The following is an 18,910-nucleotide window of genomic DNA, read 5'->3' as shown; positions in this document are numbered from 1 at the left end:
ACATGCCTTTACACAACACATGGGACCAACGGCTTTATCTGAAGGACGAAGCAATGGTTATGTGTCTTGCTTAAGGACACAAGTGTCACGGCTGGGGATTCGAACCCACACTCTGCTGATCAGATTCACCAGAGTTTGAATTCGGTGCTCTTAACCGCTCAGCCACAGCACTCCCACGATTCCATTTCTTGATTTTATTCTTGTTTTCATTTCGGTTGACAAATGTTTGTAGGTAGCTGGAAATCAAACCAAGACTTTCACAAAGCTAGCGGGCAATACGGCGCCCTTCACGTGGTAGCAAGATCAGACTTACACAAAGCTTGCGGACGATACGATGCGCTGCACTCGGTTGCGAGAATAGACTTACACATGTATGCGAAAGCTAGTGGGTGATACAGCGCGCTGCATGCGAAGGTCTTGGACCAAGACTATCATTCATGATGTTCACGGTCAAAATCATGACTAGAACAATACTTAATTATTCATATACTTATAGCATAGACTAAGGACAAGATAGAGATCATTGTCATTTGATTGGTGGATAACGCACCACCATTTAGGTCATCCAGTGTTTTTTTACTGGTTTTTAGAAGAGGGACACTAACAGGTCACCGATTTCAAAAGACAGATACACTTGTGTTGGTGTGTTGCTCAAGCTTGCAAATAAGCATTTGGCAACGGTCAATAAAAGACACAACTTTTAATAATTTTATGAGGTTTTTTTTTTGCAGGGCATTAATTAAACTTAAATCTTTTTGAAAAACAAATGGTTCTAAATTGGAACAGATATACAAAGTATTACAGTGAATATCAGACTTTAAGAGACAATGATTCAAATCGAACCAACTTTTTAGTTTTTTTTTTATTACTTGATGTAATAACCGGGCAGCTGAATAGTTGAAAACCAAGTTGTGTGTGAAAGTTCGCTACACAATGAAGGAATTAATGAACTGATACACAAATCTATAAAGTGAAGCTGACGAAGTATTGATTCAACCTCACCGACTTTGTAGTTTGTATTACAGTGACTCTTTAATGTTAACCATGTTTGTGCACACTGCAGGACATTCACTTCAAAATTGGATTGTCCCTATAGTTTGAACTACATCGACTCATTAATGTTAACTATGCATGAGCAAACTGCAGGACACTCACTTCATTATTAGACTTGATGACAAGTCGTTAGGCGCTGCCTATTTGTCTGCCATTCATGAAACAGTAACAGTGCGATTTTAAACATGCAACGGTCGTGGGTAGCGCGTGGCGGGTAATTGCCACTGACGAACACATACAAACATGTACGTACACTAGGATTGAGGATGAGTGTACTGTCCCCGTAGTTACACCGCACTGTACCTACAACGCGCTTAACAATTCCCGTTTTGACTTCAAGACTACTTCATTATGGACTGTCCCAGGGAATTTTCATTTACACTAAATTTAAAACAGGGCCAGATGATGAATACCACAATTTGTGTGAAATGTTAACCATGATTCAGGACATTCTAAGGGAATATTTTGTATTACTTGATGTAATAACCGGGCCAGCAGAACAGATGAAAACCAAGTTGTGTGTGAAAGTTCACTACACAATGAAGGAAATGAACTGATACACAAATTTATAAAGTGATGCTGAGGAAACATTGATTCAACCTAAACCGACTTTGTAGTTTGTACAACATTGACTTTTTAATGTTAACCATGTTTGTGCACACCACTGGACATTCATTTCAATGTTGGAACTGTCCCAGGGAGTTTTCTCTTTAAAACTAAATTCATATACATGTAGAGTCCTTGCTCTATGCTCAATTTAATAATACCAGGGCCAGTTCAAAACCAACAAGTAATTTGTGAAAGTTCACCACACAATGAAGGAAATGGAAACTGGATAGGCTGGATTAAACACTTGGGTTGTTTTTTCCAGGGAAACCCTCTGAAGGGCATTGCAATGAGCGAACACAAAGTTTGTTGACCTTAAATTTGATAGGACCTGGAAATCTGTCACATTGCCTTGGAAAGGTGTGTGTGGATGGAGAGTCACATGCTTTTTAATACTCCTGGGCACACTTGACACAATGGGAACAATGCTATAATTTCACCAGAGAGTTGCTGGAAAAATTAAATGGCCTGAAGTGTTGTTGAAGAAACTATATAAACAGTAGAGGTGGTTTGTTCATTATAATGGAGGTATCAGGGTAACATGGCCATAAATTTTATCTTTAAAGGCAAAGTATGTCTTTGGTTTTAGGAAATGTTTGATTGTTGAACTCTTTTAAAAATGTAGGTGTATACAATAAAACTAACATGTGATATATCACAGGAAATCTGGAGCAAACATGTCCACGCAGGAAGAATAATTCATAAAAGGAATTCACAATCTGAAAAGCGTTACTGCAGATTCAAAAATTGCATCGTTTTACATACAGTAACTACTTTTTGTTTGAAGTGAAATGTAAGCTTTTAACCAAAAACTTGTATTGCTATTAATTTTAAGAGTGATTATTAAATGTATGCCATCCCTGTTGGAGGGCAAGGCTATTTCTATTTGTAAAGGGCACTTCCACTGGAAAAACTTCCACTGGAAAATCTTAAAGCGTCAGGGAAAATGTTGAATGGGCACCAAGGCCAAGGGACAAGAGAGCTAGACCTCCCTGTATTCCAGGGCAGCAGATGGAGAGGGTGACATGTGGGGGAGGGGGGGGGGGTGTCAGACAGTAGTGATTGGATCAGGGACCAGAAAGAGACATGGGGAGCATTTGTAAGTGACTGCTCTGTATTATTCCAACATCCATATATTCAGAGACTACTTTGTTCCGACAACCCCCCTTTGATTTACATGCTAGGGTAAGGGTAAGGGTTAAGCTTAGTTTTAGGAACAGAAAACATAGGAGTGTCAGCACTTTGGGTCTTAACTCATTCATCACACATACAAGTTCATGTTGTGACAACCCCCTTTTGATTTACATGCTATGGTTAGGATTAGGGTTAGTCTTAATCTCAGGGTTTAGGAATAGGAAAACACTTGGAGTGTCAGCACATAGGGGTGTGAACCATTCACAGATGCTCTATCAGCCCTCACTTAACCAGGGCTCCTTGAATTTGAAACCACTGTAACTGAACATCAGCAAAGCCTTGAATTATCCTTTTCTTAGAATTCCCCAAACCAAACAAACAAGTTGAGACATATTACATAAACAAGGGTCTCCCTTCGCAGGGTTGGTCCTCTAGCCAAATGTCACTTAGAACACTCAAACACCCAAGGACCAATCAATATTCTCTACAAGTAATTTGACTGTATAGTTCAATGCTCAAAGGATCCTTATTGAATATGAAAAATGGACTAGTCAACCTCTCCTCATTACTCGTTACCAGTAAGGTTTTGAGCTAATAATTATTTTGAGTAGTTACCAACAGTGTCCACTGCCTTTAAAACACCCAATGACCAATAAGAATTCTCACCAAGTGATTCGACTGGATAGTTCAATGTTCCATCCTTATTGAATATGAAAAATGGACTCGTGAACAAACATGTGGACAAGTAAAACAGCTAAAAAAAGTGAAGGGCAAACACTAAATACCCCAGTGGCCTCATGAGACTGTGGCCTGGATAGAAACTCAAGGATAGGATATTCCTCAGATCCTGGAACCCAGAGTAAAGTTGCGCAAAACAAACAAAATACACCCTGACTATTGCACACTTAAAGAGAGATTGGTCCTTGGACATCAACATGACTCAAACACAATATCGATTGTGCAACGAGCTGACAAACAGGAAGCCTATCCAGCAATAAGGAAGTACAGGACTTGGGTTTATCAGACCAAACTGCAATAACAAGGTGGAGATGAACTTTGTATTGTTTCTTTTTGCGTGCAACTCTTTTCATGTACATGTGTAGGTGTGTGGGAAATGAGAGTATAGAAGATTTCATGAACTTCTGCTGAGTGACAATGGGAGACTTTTCTAATGACTAGCGAGCAGTCATGACAGTAGGCATCACACTCAAGGGTCCATTTTCTATTGTTTTCATCACCGTGAAAAATAGGAAAGTCCCAATAGGAAAGGGGTCAGGGATGTATTGACCGAGTGGTTTACTCACCAGGGTGTGAGTTTGAATCCCACTCATGGCACTTGTTTCTTTGAGCGAGACACTCTCTATATTTGCTTCTCTTCACCCAGGGGTATAAACAGGTACTTGCACTAAAGAGTTTGAAGTTGTGTATGAAAAAGCCTTTGGAGGGGCATGGGGGTCAGTGGGGGGGGGGGGGGCTGTGTACTCCCCAGGGAGCTGAGAAAGATTAAAGGATGATATTATCATTAAGTGACTGGTTCCCTTTGACTCATTTGTTTGTTTTGTGAAAAAAACATTAACCTTCGAAAAAGATTCATCTGCCTTTTTCACAACGTACATGTACATGTATATCTTATCCAAGTGGATTACAGCCCTGGGGAGGTTAGGCCCTGGGAGTTTTTTACCCCACGGCCGTGCACGGTTTCGCACTGTGTCCCTATTCAACAGGGTTCTGGTTGCTTGGTTCGGGGCTACCACAGGGTTTTACAGCTTACCCATACACCGGAGCAGAGGTGGCTACTCCCCGTGGTACCCATCTGATTGAGGCAGACCAGACAAAGAAAGGGGGTGAAGCAATCTTAGTGTGAAAAAGTTATCCATTATTTTGTAAAAAGGGCTTGAGCTAAGTCAAAACATCTCACAAATAGCTCCCCCCCCCCATTCCACAATTTGAAAATGCAAGTTTCAAAAAGACCAAAAAGTTTCCAAAAAGGGTTGCAGACGGGGGGGGGGTTGTAGACTGGAGGTTTTCATAGTGTGAAAAGGTCAGTCGTTTTAGTGTAATTACCAGTGCAAATACTGCAGATACCTGTGCTGCCTGAATTGATCATGATGTAACTTCAAGGGTGTAGACTAGAAATCTCTTCTTGTGATTTACACAATCAGAGATTGTTTGCGTTTCTGGTTAATCTTGTGTCTTATGTATTATGTGAGCCTAGGCTACAATCACATAATACGGAGTGTCAATAATGGTAAAGCTAGGTATTATAAAAAAAAGTATGTTGAGAAGGGAATTGTTGCATCTATTTAAATAATATTTAAGATAACACCTCTTCAAAGAGATATGAAGAGATATAAGCTAATTTAAAGTTGTATAATGTCGGGTACAAAGACTTGTCTACTTTCACAAGTGACCTCTTAAATTGTAATAAAATACAGCAATGTAACGCAACAGTACTGCGATGTAATGCTGTTATAATATCAGTCTTATATACTGTAGCGCATGTATCTACCAAACAAGGTACTCAAGGTCCAGAGTATAATATACAAACTTCCAGAAAGATAGGTTATTGCAGTGATGAATTCTGAGACCCAATTATGTAGCACCTTATAAGGGTTTCAACAAGGTGCTCTGGCGCATACAGCAGCCACAGCCAGGAACACCTGGGCGAACCACGTGGTTCTCTTTTCTACACTTTTACATGCATTACACAACACATGGGACCAACAGCTTTGCGTCCCATCTGAAGGAATAAGGATTATAATGAATATGGCTTCCGACTTGCATCCTGAACAAAGATATTGAAAAGAGGGGAGACCGCCAACATAGGGCTGGATAGCTCAGTTGGTAGAGTGGTCTTGTAATCTGAAGGCTGTTGGTTCATGTCCCACTCCACTAAAATGTTCATAGTTCAAACCCAAATTGCCATTAAAAAACTTGCGTTCTATAGAGCCACCATACTTTGCTGCATAAATCTGCTTAAAAAATAGCCATGTGGAAGGATCATAGATCAAATACAAAGATAAAGAATTGGAACCGGTGAAAAGACGACCTCAATTGTCTCACATTATGAGTCATTATCTTTGTACATATTTGTATGTTTTCTAAAGTTGTTTTTTGCGTTTTTGCTCTTTTCTTTGTTGCTTTGTTTTATTCTGTAGTGTGATCAAGGGTCCCCATTTAGTGTACCTGCGTGCCTGTTCGTGCCGGTTCGGGGTTTCCCTTTTGCACCATGTTGCATTTTTTATGCTTGTGCAGTAAAGGCAAAAAACTATGACTAAACTTAAAACTATTAAAAACTGATTGCGACATTTATAAAACTAATGACTCATGCGTTTGGCTTGAAGCCAGAAAAAGCCGGTAACCACCAAGATCGTGATTTTGGAATCAAATCCAAGGTCCAGTATCGCCAACCAAACATTACCTTCAACCTTGTTTTGCACTGCTAAAAAAAGATCTGTTTATTTGTTACTACTCGGTTTTTTATTTGTTTATTTATTTATTTATTTATTTGAATCGGGCAGAAATTACATCAGCATTGTAATATACTAAATGTACTTATCCTGCACAAGTGTTTTGTAAAATTACTTCTGGAATAATAAAATACAAAGGTTGGTTAATCATAGCTGTTTGAACTTTGCCATTGTTGAGCCCAATTAACTATAAATAGATTGTCCTAGTAGAGATTTGGTGAGAAATACAATGCATTGTACTGCTTGGGCACAATTGCATCAAGCTGATACAAAGATAATTTACTGCGAAAAAAATCACATAGAACAAAAAAACTATTATCTAAATCGCACAATAAATCGTTTGTTTGCAACAAACTTCAACAAGGTCAAAGGGACCAGGCCGAACAATGGATGGATAAAACATTTTAATGCAAAATATTTAGTTTGAGAACATTTTCGAACAAGGTAAACTTGCATGTGCTAATGAACCGAACACAATGATAGTACTTTATTGACAATAGTGAGGGCGCTGTTTGGGCTTGTGGCATCATAAGCAAGGGTCTTTAAGATTCTAAGATAGGCAATAACCGATTTAAGCCAGTTTTGGTTAGGGCTAAACAAGGTTGTTGACTGTACATTAGATGCAATGTTAAGAATTGTCATTTTCAGTAGCGACAGTTTTCATAAATTATTTGAAGAGAACAAACTAAATAGTTCTCATCTCATTTTGGGATTTATTCGTTTAGTTGTAATCGCAAATCTCTTTCACAATCCCCCAAAGAGCAATCTCATGTCCTTGGCGAGTAAATAGGGGTATATGTGCCAATCACATTAATGTGTCGAAATAAACAACTTGTACAATAAATCGTTTGTTTGCGAACAAACAACACACAAGGTCAAAGGGATTGGACCCCTAAACAATGGAAGGATAAAAAAAACATGCAAATATTAACTCAAGAATATTTTCAGTTGAGAGGGTTTTGATACCTTTAGAAGATGCGGGCTTCGGCCAAGAAATAAATCCCTACCCACTGTGAATGAAGATGTATGTAATATTTTAACTGACATGTAGAATTTTTAGCTGTATTAGTCGAAAGCTTTTGAGAAAAAGAAAAGAAATGTTTTAAGGCCAGTGGCATAACTCTTGTACTATCTTCTTATTCTTAAAATAATGTTTTTATAACAGTTTACATAATGCTTTTATAAGATTGTATATAATGGTTTTCTAGGAGTGTACATATGTAATGCTTTCATAAGAATGTGTATGTGATGTTTTTATAAGAGTGTATGCAATGCTTGTGTAAGAGTGTTTATCTTCCAGTACGCGCTAATCCTCCAATCAGATGCTCTAACCGGAGTGTGATATCAGATGATGACCTACTCCCAGTTTTTATATTGCACTCTGCGTATTGTAAGTGTCAATGCATCATGCTCCGCATATGGTCAGTGTGCAAAAAATTACATTCTAAAATTTGCGTGTGCAAAACCAAAACCCAAAACATAACCTAACCTTATTGACTTAATGAGGCTGGAAGATAAATTTGTTATCACACTCGCGCTCGTGGAATACGGAAAAATAATGCACCTCTGCGTCCCATATCCAACACGGTCTTCGGCCTCTATCAATATGGGACGCAGAAGCGCTATATTTTTTTGTATTCCACTCGGCTTGTGTGGTAACTTATAATGTAATGTTTTTACAAGAGTGTACATGTATGTAACGCTTGTATAAGATTGTTTATTTATAAGATTGTTTATTTTCCACACTCTGGGCAGGGAGGCATGGAGGGAGTTCGTTTCTTGGACCACCAAGGAACATCAGACGCCCTAATGAGCCCTCTCTACAGCTGTATTCCACGAGGATAAGAGATGCAGTGTGAAGTAGGCTTTTATGTAGCAGGCTCAGATAAACTGGGTCAGGTTGGAATTAATGACCACTGTAACTGACCATTACTTTCCAGCTTTGAACTTGACTTGGCCAAAGGTTTGCCATGGAAAATTTAAAGGGCCCTTCTACCTGATAACAATCTAGATTAAGCCAATGTTTAAATTGCAAATGAGTTATTCATTCCTATCGTAGGTAAATATCACTTTTTGTTCAATGAACTTGGTATGTCAACCGTGGCCTCTTCAGAATAGTCGATATTAAAACTTTTAAAATATACATATTTTTTAAATCAATTATTTTTGAGAATTTGTTTTCAAAGGGTATTCATTGCTTTTTAAACAAAATAAACAAAGTTTACTTTGATGTTTAATCAGGAATGTAATCGACAATGTGTATTTTGCCTTCTTCTTTTCCTCTTTAAATTAAAAACTGAATTTTGACTTTCAAGTTAAAGTCACCTGGAAATAGATTTTTTTTCTTTCAAACATAAGAGTATTTGCTTACGAACAATAAAACAAATTCATTAGTAATTGTTTGTCACGATTTATATGTTTAAAAAATATATAAAGTTGTTTGGGGGGCTGACTCCGCCTACCCCTTTTGTGACGTCATTCAAGGCAGACTTTGCCTGCAATGCGTATAGTAAACACACGTGCAAAGTACATGTACGTCCAAGTCGTGAGTTGGTACATTTCAAAAAGTGTTTTTCTGCATTCAGCAGCAATACACCTGGTCGGCATTGCCGGAAAAAAAAAACATTTTTTTTTTGAACATACAAACTCACGACTTGGTCCGTACATGTACTAGTTTGCAATTATTGTGTTTACTCTACGCATTACAGGCAAAGTCTGCCTCGATTGACGTCACGAACAGCGCCCTCTCGGGTCAGGGTCTACTCTTAAATTTGTAAATAACACAAGAACTGAGTTTTTAAAACCTTAGTTAACTGTTTATTCACATTCAACCCCTCAAAAGACATATGTTAGTGACAAAAGCTTTATTTTGAAAAAATACCACTTCCAGGTGACTTTAATATCTTTGACCCACGCACCCACAATTTTGAAGAACAAAAATCACATTAATTAAACATTTAACTTTTCTGAATGGCTCCAGTCAAACATTCTAAGGGTTTCCGTGGTCATTCTTTTCAGTGGTCTCATGATGGACAGGATGATTTCAACGAGGGGCAGATGGAACAGGACGGGCCCTCACTGGTCAATGGGTCATTGACCTCAATTGACCCCAGGAATTTGATGGCACTACTTTGTAGTTGACCTATCCAAGATTGATTCCAAAGATAATAATAATAATAATAATAATAATGTATTTTTTCCTGCAAGTACGTTTTTTGAAGTATATGAGACTAATTTCTTTACATAGCACCATATAATGGTTTACAAGTTGCTGTGTCGCAATATGCTGCCAATCAAAGGTTTTTCTAAGGTCATTCTTTTCAGTGGTCAGATGATGGACAGGATCATTTTGACACGGGCAGGTGACACAAGATTGCCCCTAACTGGTCAACGGGTCATTGACCTCAATTCAGGAATCTGATGGCATTACTATGTACTTGACCTAGCCAAGATTTATTCCAAAGATAATGATAATAATTATGGCTTCTTATATAGCACTTAAAACTGTCACTCAGAGACGCTCAAGGTGCTTCAAAAGTTCAGTATTTTCCTGCAAGTAAGTTTTTAAAGTATGAGACCACTTAATTTTACATAGCATGTGGCGTGTCATGGCTGAGCGCTTAAGAGCACCGGATTCAAGCTCAGGTGTTTGATCAGCAGAGTGTGGGTTCGAATCCCGGTCATGACACTTGCTACGTAAAATTGTGGAGGTAGTGCTTTCTGCTCTACTGGCCAGGCTTCAGACTGATGGTACCCAAGCCTATACATCCGTATGGACTGCAAAAGGGGTAACCCTGTTTCAGCCCTTAGGAGTACGTGGCAACGGCCCCGGAAGAACAAAAATTGTAGCCCACACCTTGAAGTGGCCTTCAGGCCTTGTGTTTCTGGCGACTTGCATACAAAAAATGTAAAAAAACACCATGTACATGTAATGGTTTACAAGGTGATGTGGCCAAATATGCTGCCGATGGAACAAGGAACAGTAAAGGTCATCAAACATACGACCGTGATACATGTATGCAACTTCAAAGTTTTTTAAACTTCTTACAACAGTTCATCATTCAACCAAAATCTGTTTTTAACTCCCTCAATACACCTTCTTCTCAATCATGTTGGAAAAAAAGCTGGACCATTTTATTGCTGATGGCCATTTGTTACTGGGACAATTTTTGTTGATGTGCCTGGAAGACGGGCAATAACCTTAAAGCCTTCTTCGGGGAACATAAAAAGTTCTTCCTTCCACCAAAAATCCGCTTTTATCTCCCTCAATAAATCTTTTTCTCACCTATTCTTCTTAAGATAATAGTCAACTTGCAGATACAAACATTTAATAATTCTCTTTTGAGGGAGTGTTAGCTCTGAAAAGAAGCGGTTTGGTCTCAATGTTTTGAACAGTATACTCTGCTCAACTTCAGGAGAAATTAATAGCAAACTTGCGGGTATAACTGTGTAATAATTCATTTTGAGGAAGTGTTTGCTTTAAAAAGAGCCGGTTTGGGTCTTGACTTTTTATACAGTATACTCTGCTCGTCTTCAGGAGAAAAGAAGAAGAAAAAAAACAGTTTTGTTTGTTCTTCTGTATTACATGTATGTTTAGTTTATTCTTATTCTTCACACAATGCAAAGATTTCAAACATTACTTTACTTATTTTTCTTCTTCTCACTCATGGGAAAAAGAAAAAAAAGCTGGACTCACCTGAGTATCGTCTTAGCGAATTGTTCCCGTTGATCTTTAGTGACTCGTGGGAGGTTGAGATCTGGACTCACCATGAGTTCTCTCAGCCAGTTGTTGATGTGAGTGAAGCTGTGCTTATTCAAGATAAAGATGACATCCGCTAAGGTCTCAACGACGGTGCGAGGGGCTGCTCCACCGATAGCCTGCAGAACAAGAAGGTCAAATCAGAAACACAGAGTTTGAGTAATAACCAAGTTATTCGAGAGAAGCGTTGGTTCTGAGAAGAAGCTTTTACACTGTCCTTGCCCAGGTCCCGATTCCACACGGTTCCTGATAAACCTTTCAAGAATACCCCAGTGTTTTACCCACCCCTACTCCAGAGATGGGGTGGCTATTCCTCGGTGTATGGCCATATTATCGGCAAGAATGTAGGAATGGAACTGGGTGTCAAATCGTTTAAAACGTTTACAAACACTTCTGTGTTTCATGTGCATGTCTTTTACATATAATGATATATTGTTGAAATGTGTCCAGATTTACCACAGAGTGTCCAACAGATGTCTAGAAACTTTTGATGACAATTTCAAGAGACTCTTACCTTAAGGACAAGCTCTACGAGAGCGCGACCATGTTGCGTCAACACTTCACCTAAAACTGGGTTGTTCTCGGATTGGGCAATGAAGGACATCTGATATAAAACACAAAGACAGAATATATTCAAAACCTTAAAAGCCAGCCAGCAAATCTCTAAACTGGTATATCTTCACTTCTTATCATTGCTATTCATTACTAACAATTAGGCTGTATCCAAATTGGGGACTACAGCTACGGCTACGACTGTTGCTTAGGGTGTTGCTAAAGACATATCATACTTTAACGTATGATGACGCCAAAATCTAGTCGTAGGCCGCCTATGCGGACATGGCTGAAACTTATTAAGTTTTTAGTGTGCAGTTTGTTTGTTTGTTTGTTTGTTTGGTCGGGATTGCTGATACTTCATTAATTTATTTTTGTATTAATTCAATTTTTTTACAGGGGGGGGGGCTGAATTTTGAAATCCTCTTAATTTAAACAGGGGTGTGAAAAACTTTCTAGAGCGAGACTAGAACCTGCAGCCTGTGAATTAACATACCAACGTTCCATCAACTGTGTTATCTAGCCCAGAATTTTGGCGGCCTCCCAATTTTGCAATATCTTTGTTTTGTTAGCCAGTCAGAAGACATTCAACCTGTAGTTGCCATTTAGCCAGGGATTACACCCAATTTTGTTAATAATAATAAATAATAATTACACAGTATTTATAAAGGCGCACTAAATCTAATCTAAAACCATTCAAAGGCGCCGGTCAAGATGGAAAAGAGGGAATTCTCAAGTGTTAGGGAAAGCAAGTGTGAACAGGTGTGTCTTGAGTTGCTGCTGAAAGATGGAGATGTTTTGTATTTCCCTGAGGTTTTCAGGGAGTGAATTCCAGAGCCTGGGTGCTGTAATGGAAACAACCCTGTCCCTGTAGCTGGCTAGCCGAGACCGGGGAACAAGGAGCATGTTGCATACAACCTGTCTGGGATGCGACAAACAGCTCCCTCTAACAACAGCTCACCATTGCTTGTTACCAACTATGCCACAGCATAGGGATCACCTTCAGGGGACGTGGCATGGTAGAGCACAGGTGCCATAGGGAAATCTGTCCCCCTGGATATTCTATCCCCCATATGGGAAAATATTACACAAAGGTTGAAGGGGTTTGATTCTATTGAGGGCGTTATCACAAGAAGTTTATACAGGTCACTGGAGGGAGAGAATCAATCTTTAACTGGTAAGCAAAGTGTGGTATCACAGTACAAATCACCAAGGCTTTATTAAAGGCACATGGACATGTTTGGTAATTGTCAAAGACCAGAATTCTCACTTGGTGTATCTCAACATATGCATAAAATAACAAATTAATGCATGTTAAAATTTTGACTCTTATCAAAGTTGCAAGAGAATAATGACAGAAAAAAACCTTGTTGCACAATCTTGTGTGCTTTCAGATGCCTTAAAAAAAGGCTTCATGCCTGAAGTCTGTTATTATTTAAGTGAAAATTTACCTCTTTCTCAAAAACAACGCTACTTCAGAGGGAGCTGTTTCTCACAATGTTTTATACTAACAACAGCTCTCTCCATTGCTTGTTACCAAGTAAGTTTTTTATGCTCACAATTACTTTGAGTAATTACCAATAGTGTCCAGTGACTTTAAACAATTAAGAGGGCGCTTTCAAGGCCCTGTACTCACAAAGAAGTTACAGGTGCTCTTCACTGTTGGATTCTCAGGTAGAGTGATTGCCATTAAACCACACTGGAATATAGCGGCAGGATTACAACCCTCACGAATAAACACACTGCTTTGCTTTTTCAACAGCTACATTTGGAGTAAAAACGAAAATGCATATCATTGTTAATGAACTGACAATAGACCTCTCAAGTCTAGCGCGTATTCAAACATTTTTGGGACCCACCTACATTGCTTTAGTGCATGAAAGGAAATAAACTTGCACTGTTCAAATACGCGTAAAACTTTCACAAAAACATATTTATACACATTGTAGTACATGCTGTCAGACTCAACTTTTTCAGTTGTTGTAGTTCAGAAGATTTACGGACTCAGCAGAAATACAACACTACAATGTACATGTTTAGACACAATATCTCTTTCTCCCTTTAGTAACTGCTTTACTTCTTTCAACAGCACTTGAATGCTCAAGGAGATTCAAAAAAACAAATAAAAAATAAGCAATCTTTATAAAGTGAGTGGTTTGTTACCATGACAACACGGCACACTTACATTGCCACATACTCCCATGAATGTCTCTACTACATCAGTGTGCTCCCTTGCTCCTACAGAAATAAAGACAAAATAGGTTTTACTTCTTAATTCTAAAATGTGTGTATGTATTTTATGTTATATCAAAACCTTATTTCAACTGGCCTTATTCTTGGTGAACATGGGTGATTTACAAGTGCGCCTTCTATATTTGGAAAGTAAATTTTGACAAAAAATAGTCGACTGAAAGCAATCACACTGGCAACTCAGCATAGCTGACACGAATGTGAAAAACAATGACAAATCTCACAAAAAAGTACCATCTTGTGTTGTTAACACCCAAAACTACAAGCTTGTAGCTTTGCCAACAATGATCCAAGAACAAACTTAAACAAATGCCAGGGGCATTGCTAGTCCACTAAAAACTTGTTACGTTGGTCTAGTGGATAGACTGCAGGACTTGCAATCACAAGGTTGTGTGTTTAAACGCTGATATCATAATTACTAGAATAAGTAGTGCCATCTAGTTACTGAATCACAATTTCTTGATCTATGCAATTCATAATCATAGACTCAAAACCAATGTTTTGTATGAGAGAGATTGGCTGTTGTGTGCATCATGTTTATATCCCCTTGTGGGAGTTTGCCAAGTTCCATTGACTTTCCGTCAAACAAGCCCCCCCCCCCCCCCAAAAAAAAAAAAAAAAAAAAAAAAAACCCTGATAACAGTGGATTAAGGAATTTTAATGAAGACGTACTAGCAGGAAAGAGGCTGATTGTCTTTGATGAGAGCTGAACAAACATGGCTCCCACCGCTGTGCTGACATCCTCGCTACTCCCAAATAGGATGATAATCTGAGAGTGAAGACATAGTGATTCAAAATATCAAGCACTCAAATGTTATTCATGTTCAGATATATAAGTTGGAAACATAAAGTTTTATTCTTGAAAAGAAAAAGGCACCATGGCGCTTTCCCCCTTTGTACATGTACATGTTGTAAAGGGGACCTTTATGAGAAATGTTTTTTTATTTGATTGGAACCTTCTAAGAAGGCAGTTTAAAGGCACTGGTCACTACTGGTAATTACTCAAAATAATTGTTAGCATAAAATCTGAGTAAAGAGAAATACAGAGCTGTTGATAATATAAAACATTGTGAGAAACAGCTCCCTCTTAAGTAACATTGTTTTTGAGAAAGAGGTGACTTCCCACTCAAATTCTCCTGCAACTTCGATGACCAATTGAGTAAAAATGTTCATAGATTTTTATTTTGGGTATATTGGGATACACTTACATGTAGTGAGAATACTAGTCTTTGACAAGTACAAAAGGTGTCCAGTGCCTTTACCTCATACTTTGCATGCGCTGTTTTATTTAGTATGTTTTCTTTGTTATCAAAAGTTTGATAAGACAGCAACAAAATTGTGTCCCTAGGAGAAAGAATGTTTTGTATTGATTTTGTTTTTAAACTCCCTCAGTTGCACAAAACAAAAATAACCAATAAGGTATAACAACAATCTATTTTTTGGGGGGCAAAACAATTTGTCAAAATCAGAAATCAAATTGAACTTGGAAGATTATTGTCCTGATAAACTTTGCACTATAAAAACCCCAAGGTTAGCTATAAATAAGGACACTTCCTCGTGATTCAACACCTTATTTGGGGTTTCATAAGAGATATCTGAATTCTGGAGCAATTTCTGATACAAAAACAGAAAACGATGAAAAAGTGTAAACACTCCCAACAAACGATTAAAAAACAACAATAACATCAGAGTTCAACATTTCTACTCTATGCCATTCAGGGTTCACCTATATGCTAAAGGTCTGCAGATCAAGTGTGACCTAATTAGTACAGAATCTCATCAGTAAACGCTGTAAGAGGGTCACAAGATTGCTGAGTTCAAAAACCCATCGACCACACCTTGATAAACTCAACAAGCTACCCATGGACCTTCTAGGGACAGTGTGCAAACTGTTCAACAGCGTTCTCGGCAGTGTGCAAAATATTTAACAATGCTCTCAGCTGGCCAATTGCCAGTTAAAATAAAGCACGCCAGTTTATGATCTGTTTGGGTATCGCCCTCCTCACAAGGCCGGACAGCCACTTCAAGGTGAGGGCTACACTTGACTGATTTGTGCTATCGTCCTAGGTTAACTGCCACCAGGGGCAAGATGCCATCTACTCCTGGGGCTGAAACAGGGTTACCCCATTCATAGCCCGCAAGGATGTAGCAACATTTATGATCCACTACATGTAGGAGCCTGAATGGTAAAGCACAGTGTACTACCCAATTATGGGTAAGTGCCTTGCTCAAGGGCAAAAGTATTCTGACCGAGATTTGAGCCCACACTGTGCTTTTGACTGCACCGGAGCTTGAATCTGGTGAACTAGCCCGATTGGCCCTGACACGCCAAAGATTTTTAGCAGAAAGTACTACTTGGCAAATCTTGTGATAAATTGAGTGGGGCACCAGTTGCAACAATGTACTGTTTATGGAATGTTGTCTGGTACACGTAACCTGTTTCAGCTTAGCAAGTTTTTTAATGTTCTCAGCTGGCCAAGTTTATAATCATGCTTACAGGCTTGATGAAACTGCGACCTGCCTCATGACATTGAACCCAGGTCACTGTGATCCAGTGGTTAGACTACAGGACTTGCAATCACAAGGTTGTGGGTTCGAATCCCCCAGCTAACCGCTGATTTCACAATGACTAGAATAAGTATTGCCGTCTTGTTACTGAATCACAGATTCCTTGATTTGTGCAATTCATAATCATAGACATTAAACCAATGTATGAGAGAGATTGGCTGCTGCCAGGTTGGTGTTTATATCCCCTTGTGAGAGTTTGCCGAGATCTCTTGGCGGGAAGATCATCTAAACAAAACCAGGTCGGTCAGAGCTGACTTTTACTCATTAGCTGCTCTTTGCTCAGTACTTGTAAAAGTCAATAACAACTTTGGCTTACGTGCAGCTGCGGCATAAAAACAAATCAAAGCGGACTTCTCAAACTTTATTTTTGTCGCAACTTGAAATTTCCCAAAAGGTCAATCTAAGTTCACTAGGTGGGTTGTAAGCAATGCAAATACATTGTTCATTGTATCTTTTGCTTTTCATGATCTGACATCTGTAAATTTTGTTCTTATTTTGTTTTCAACCTGTAAAAATTAATCAGGTCAGGTTTTGTGGTAGCACCATGTGTAAGTAGTGTTCTGAAAAAAAAACGGTGGTTGTCAACTCAAAGATTCGATCAGTATGCTCTGATCATTTCTCTTGAAGACAATGAAAGCAAACTGATCAAAATGTTGAGTTGTCAACCATCAGTTCTTTTCAGAGCCAACACTTTTCAAAAGAGATCTACACAAGGTGCTACTGCAAACCTCCTCTTATTAAACTCCCACCATGCAAAGTTTCAAATTGTATTAACTTCATAACAGGGATGAGATTTGTCAACTGTAAAAATCCTGAAAATGGTTTCTGACAATCCTTGCCCTATCTCGTTGTGCCCTGCTCCCCGGCCCCCTTTCAATATTGGCTCTCATTGCGCGATCTCAGCTCCACCTGGATTAAACAACTTGAGCGGGGGAACGGGGAGTGAGGGAACGGAAAATAGAAATGGGGAAGGGTACGTTTAGTTTCTTTTAGAGTTCAAGCCAGCCAAATTTAGACAAGTTAGAAGACACCTACCTGTCTGGCAAGGTCTAGAATCGCAGACTGTGGGAGAGCGTTGTATATTGTTGCTATGAGCTCTGCCAACTGAGGTACCATTGGTTGAAGATCATCAAGAAGTGTACGACTTGCTCTCCTAAGCAGCTCACAGACTGCCTGTAAATACCACAAAATTAAACGAAAATTAAGCAAAGTAAACATTTGTCTTTTTGAAGTATTTGATTGTTTTAATCCTATATGAAAATTTCATTTCAAAAGGTGTATGCATTTTTAAGATATCACCCAAAATCCAGAGCAAATTTATGTCCATGCAGGAAGACAAATCCCTACTCTAAAAATCTGTCTCAGAGTAACTATACATATAAATATGAATAGTAAACTTGCGGGTACAACCATGTGTTAAAGGCAGTGGACACTATTGGTAATTTCTGAAAATAATTATTATCATAAAACCTTTCTTGATTACAAGTAATTGGGAGAGGTTGATAGTATAAAACATTGTGAGAAACGGCTCCCTCTGAAGTGCCATAGTTTTCGAGAAAGATGTAATTTTCCATGAATTTTATTTCGAGACCTCAAGTTTGAAATCAACCATCTAAACGCACACAACTTCGTGTGAGAAGGGTTATTTTTCTTTCATTATTATCTTGCAACTTCGATGACCGATTGAGCTCAAATTTTCACAGGTCTGTTATTTTATGCATATGTTGAGATGCACCAACTGTGAAGGAGTCTTGACAATAACCAATAGTGTCCACTGCCTTTAATCTCTTTTGACAGAGTGTTGGCTCTGAAAAGAGTTGGTAGGTCTAGACGTTTCGAACAGTATACTCTGCTCGTCTTCAGTAGAATGGTGGACTACTGGTGGTGGTTGAGCTAATAATGCGAAAAGCCTACAAGTGCATAAAGAGAACAATAAAATATACAACATTGAGAGAAAGATACAAAATACAAATAAGCAAGATACAACAAAAAACAGCTTTAAAACAATTGAGTTTTCAATAGTGACTTAAAACATTGTAAAGAACTAGCCTGACGATTACATGTATACACAGACTATTCCCAAGAAACGGTGCAGCATGAAAAAGATCTGTGGCCATAAAAAATGAAAAGAAGCTCTAGTAGTTGATAGAAATGCCTGTTGAGATGATCGTAAAGTCCAATTAGGGGAATAATGGTGAACAAGTTCAGATAAATAAGCAGGAGATTGACATGTTTGAGCCTTGAAAGTTAAGAGAAGAATTTTGTAAACTGTATCAGATCTGTCGAAGATTCAAAAGCTGATAACTTTTACATAACCACATTACTTCAAAATAAAATGTTTTTCAATTCCCAATTCATTTTCCTTTGATGAGTCGAGGTTTCACTGTGGCAAGGAAAAGACTACTCCAGAAGCTCCCAAAAGTTCCACCCCCCCCCCCCAAAAAAAACCTGTTTTTTGGGAAGACCACCGAAGAGTGGTTATTGCAAATCAAAACCAGGAAAAACCCTGATGAAACAT

General features: G+C 38.6%; 1 protein-coding gene across 2 annotated transcripts in view; it reads right to left on the bottom strand.

Moving 5' to 3' along the window:
* LOC139945921 (importin-13-like) overlaps positions 1 to 18,910 on the bottom strand; it is a 55,836-nt gene that overhangs the window by 5,520 nt on the left and 31,406 nt on the right. The window contains exons 21-26 of one of the 2 annotated variants that reach the window (XM_071943437.1): positions 17,428 to 17,565; positions 14,497 to 14,593; positions 13,760 to 13,812; positions 13,211 to 13,336; positions 11,537 to 11,626; positions 10,960 to 11,141 (exon numbers count right to left, since the gene is read on the bottom strand). In XM_071943437.1, the coding sequence (XP_071799538.1) occupies positions 10,960 to 11,141; positions 11,537 to 11,626; positions 13,211 to 13,336; positions 13,760 to 13,812; positions 14,497 to 14,593; positions 17,428 to 17,565 (686 nt within the window). The remainder of the gene's footprint in view (positions 1 to 10,959; positions 11,142 to 11,536; positions 11,627 to 13,210; positions 13,337 to 13,759; positions 13,813 to 14,496; positions 14,594 to 17,427; positions 17,566 to 18,910) is intronic. The other variant, XM_071943438.1, reaches the window with a different exon arrangement.

The sequence above is a fragment of the Asterias amurensis genome, chromosome 13 (genome assembly GCF_032118995.1).
Source record: "Asterias amurensis chromosome 13, ASM3211899v1".
NCBI classification, from domain to species: domain Eukaryota; kingdom Metazoa; phylum Echinodermata; class Asteroidea; order Forcipulatida; family Asteriidae; genus Asterias; species Asterias amurensis.
The sequence above is the reverse complement of the archived record's forward strand: the minus strand, read 5'-3'. Positions and strand labels throughout refer to the sequence as shown.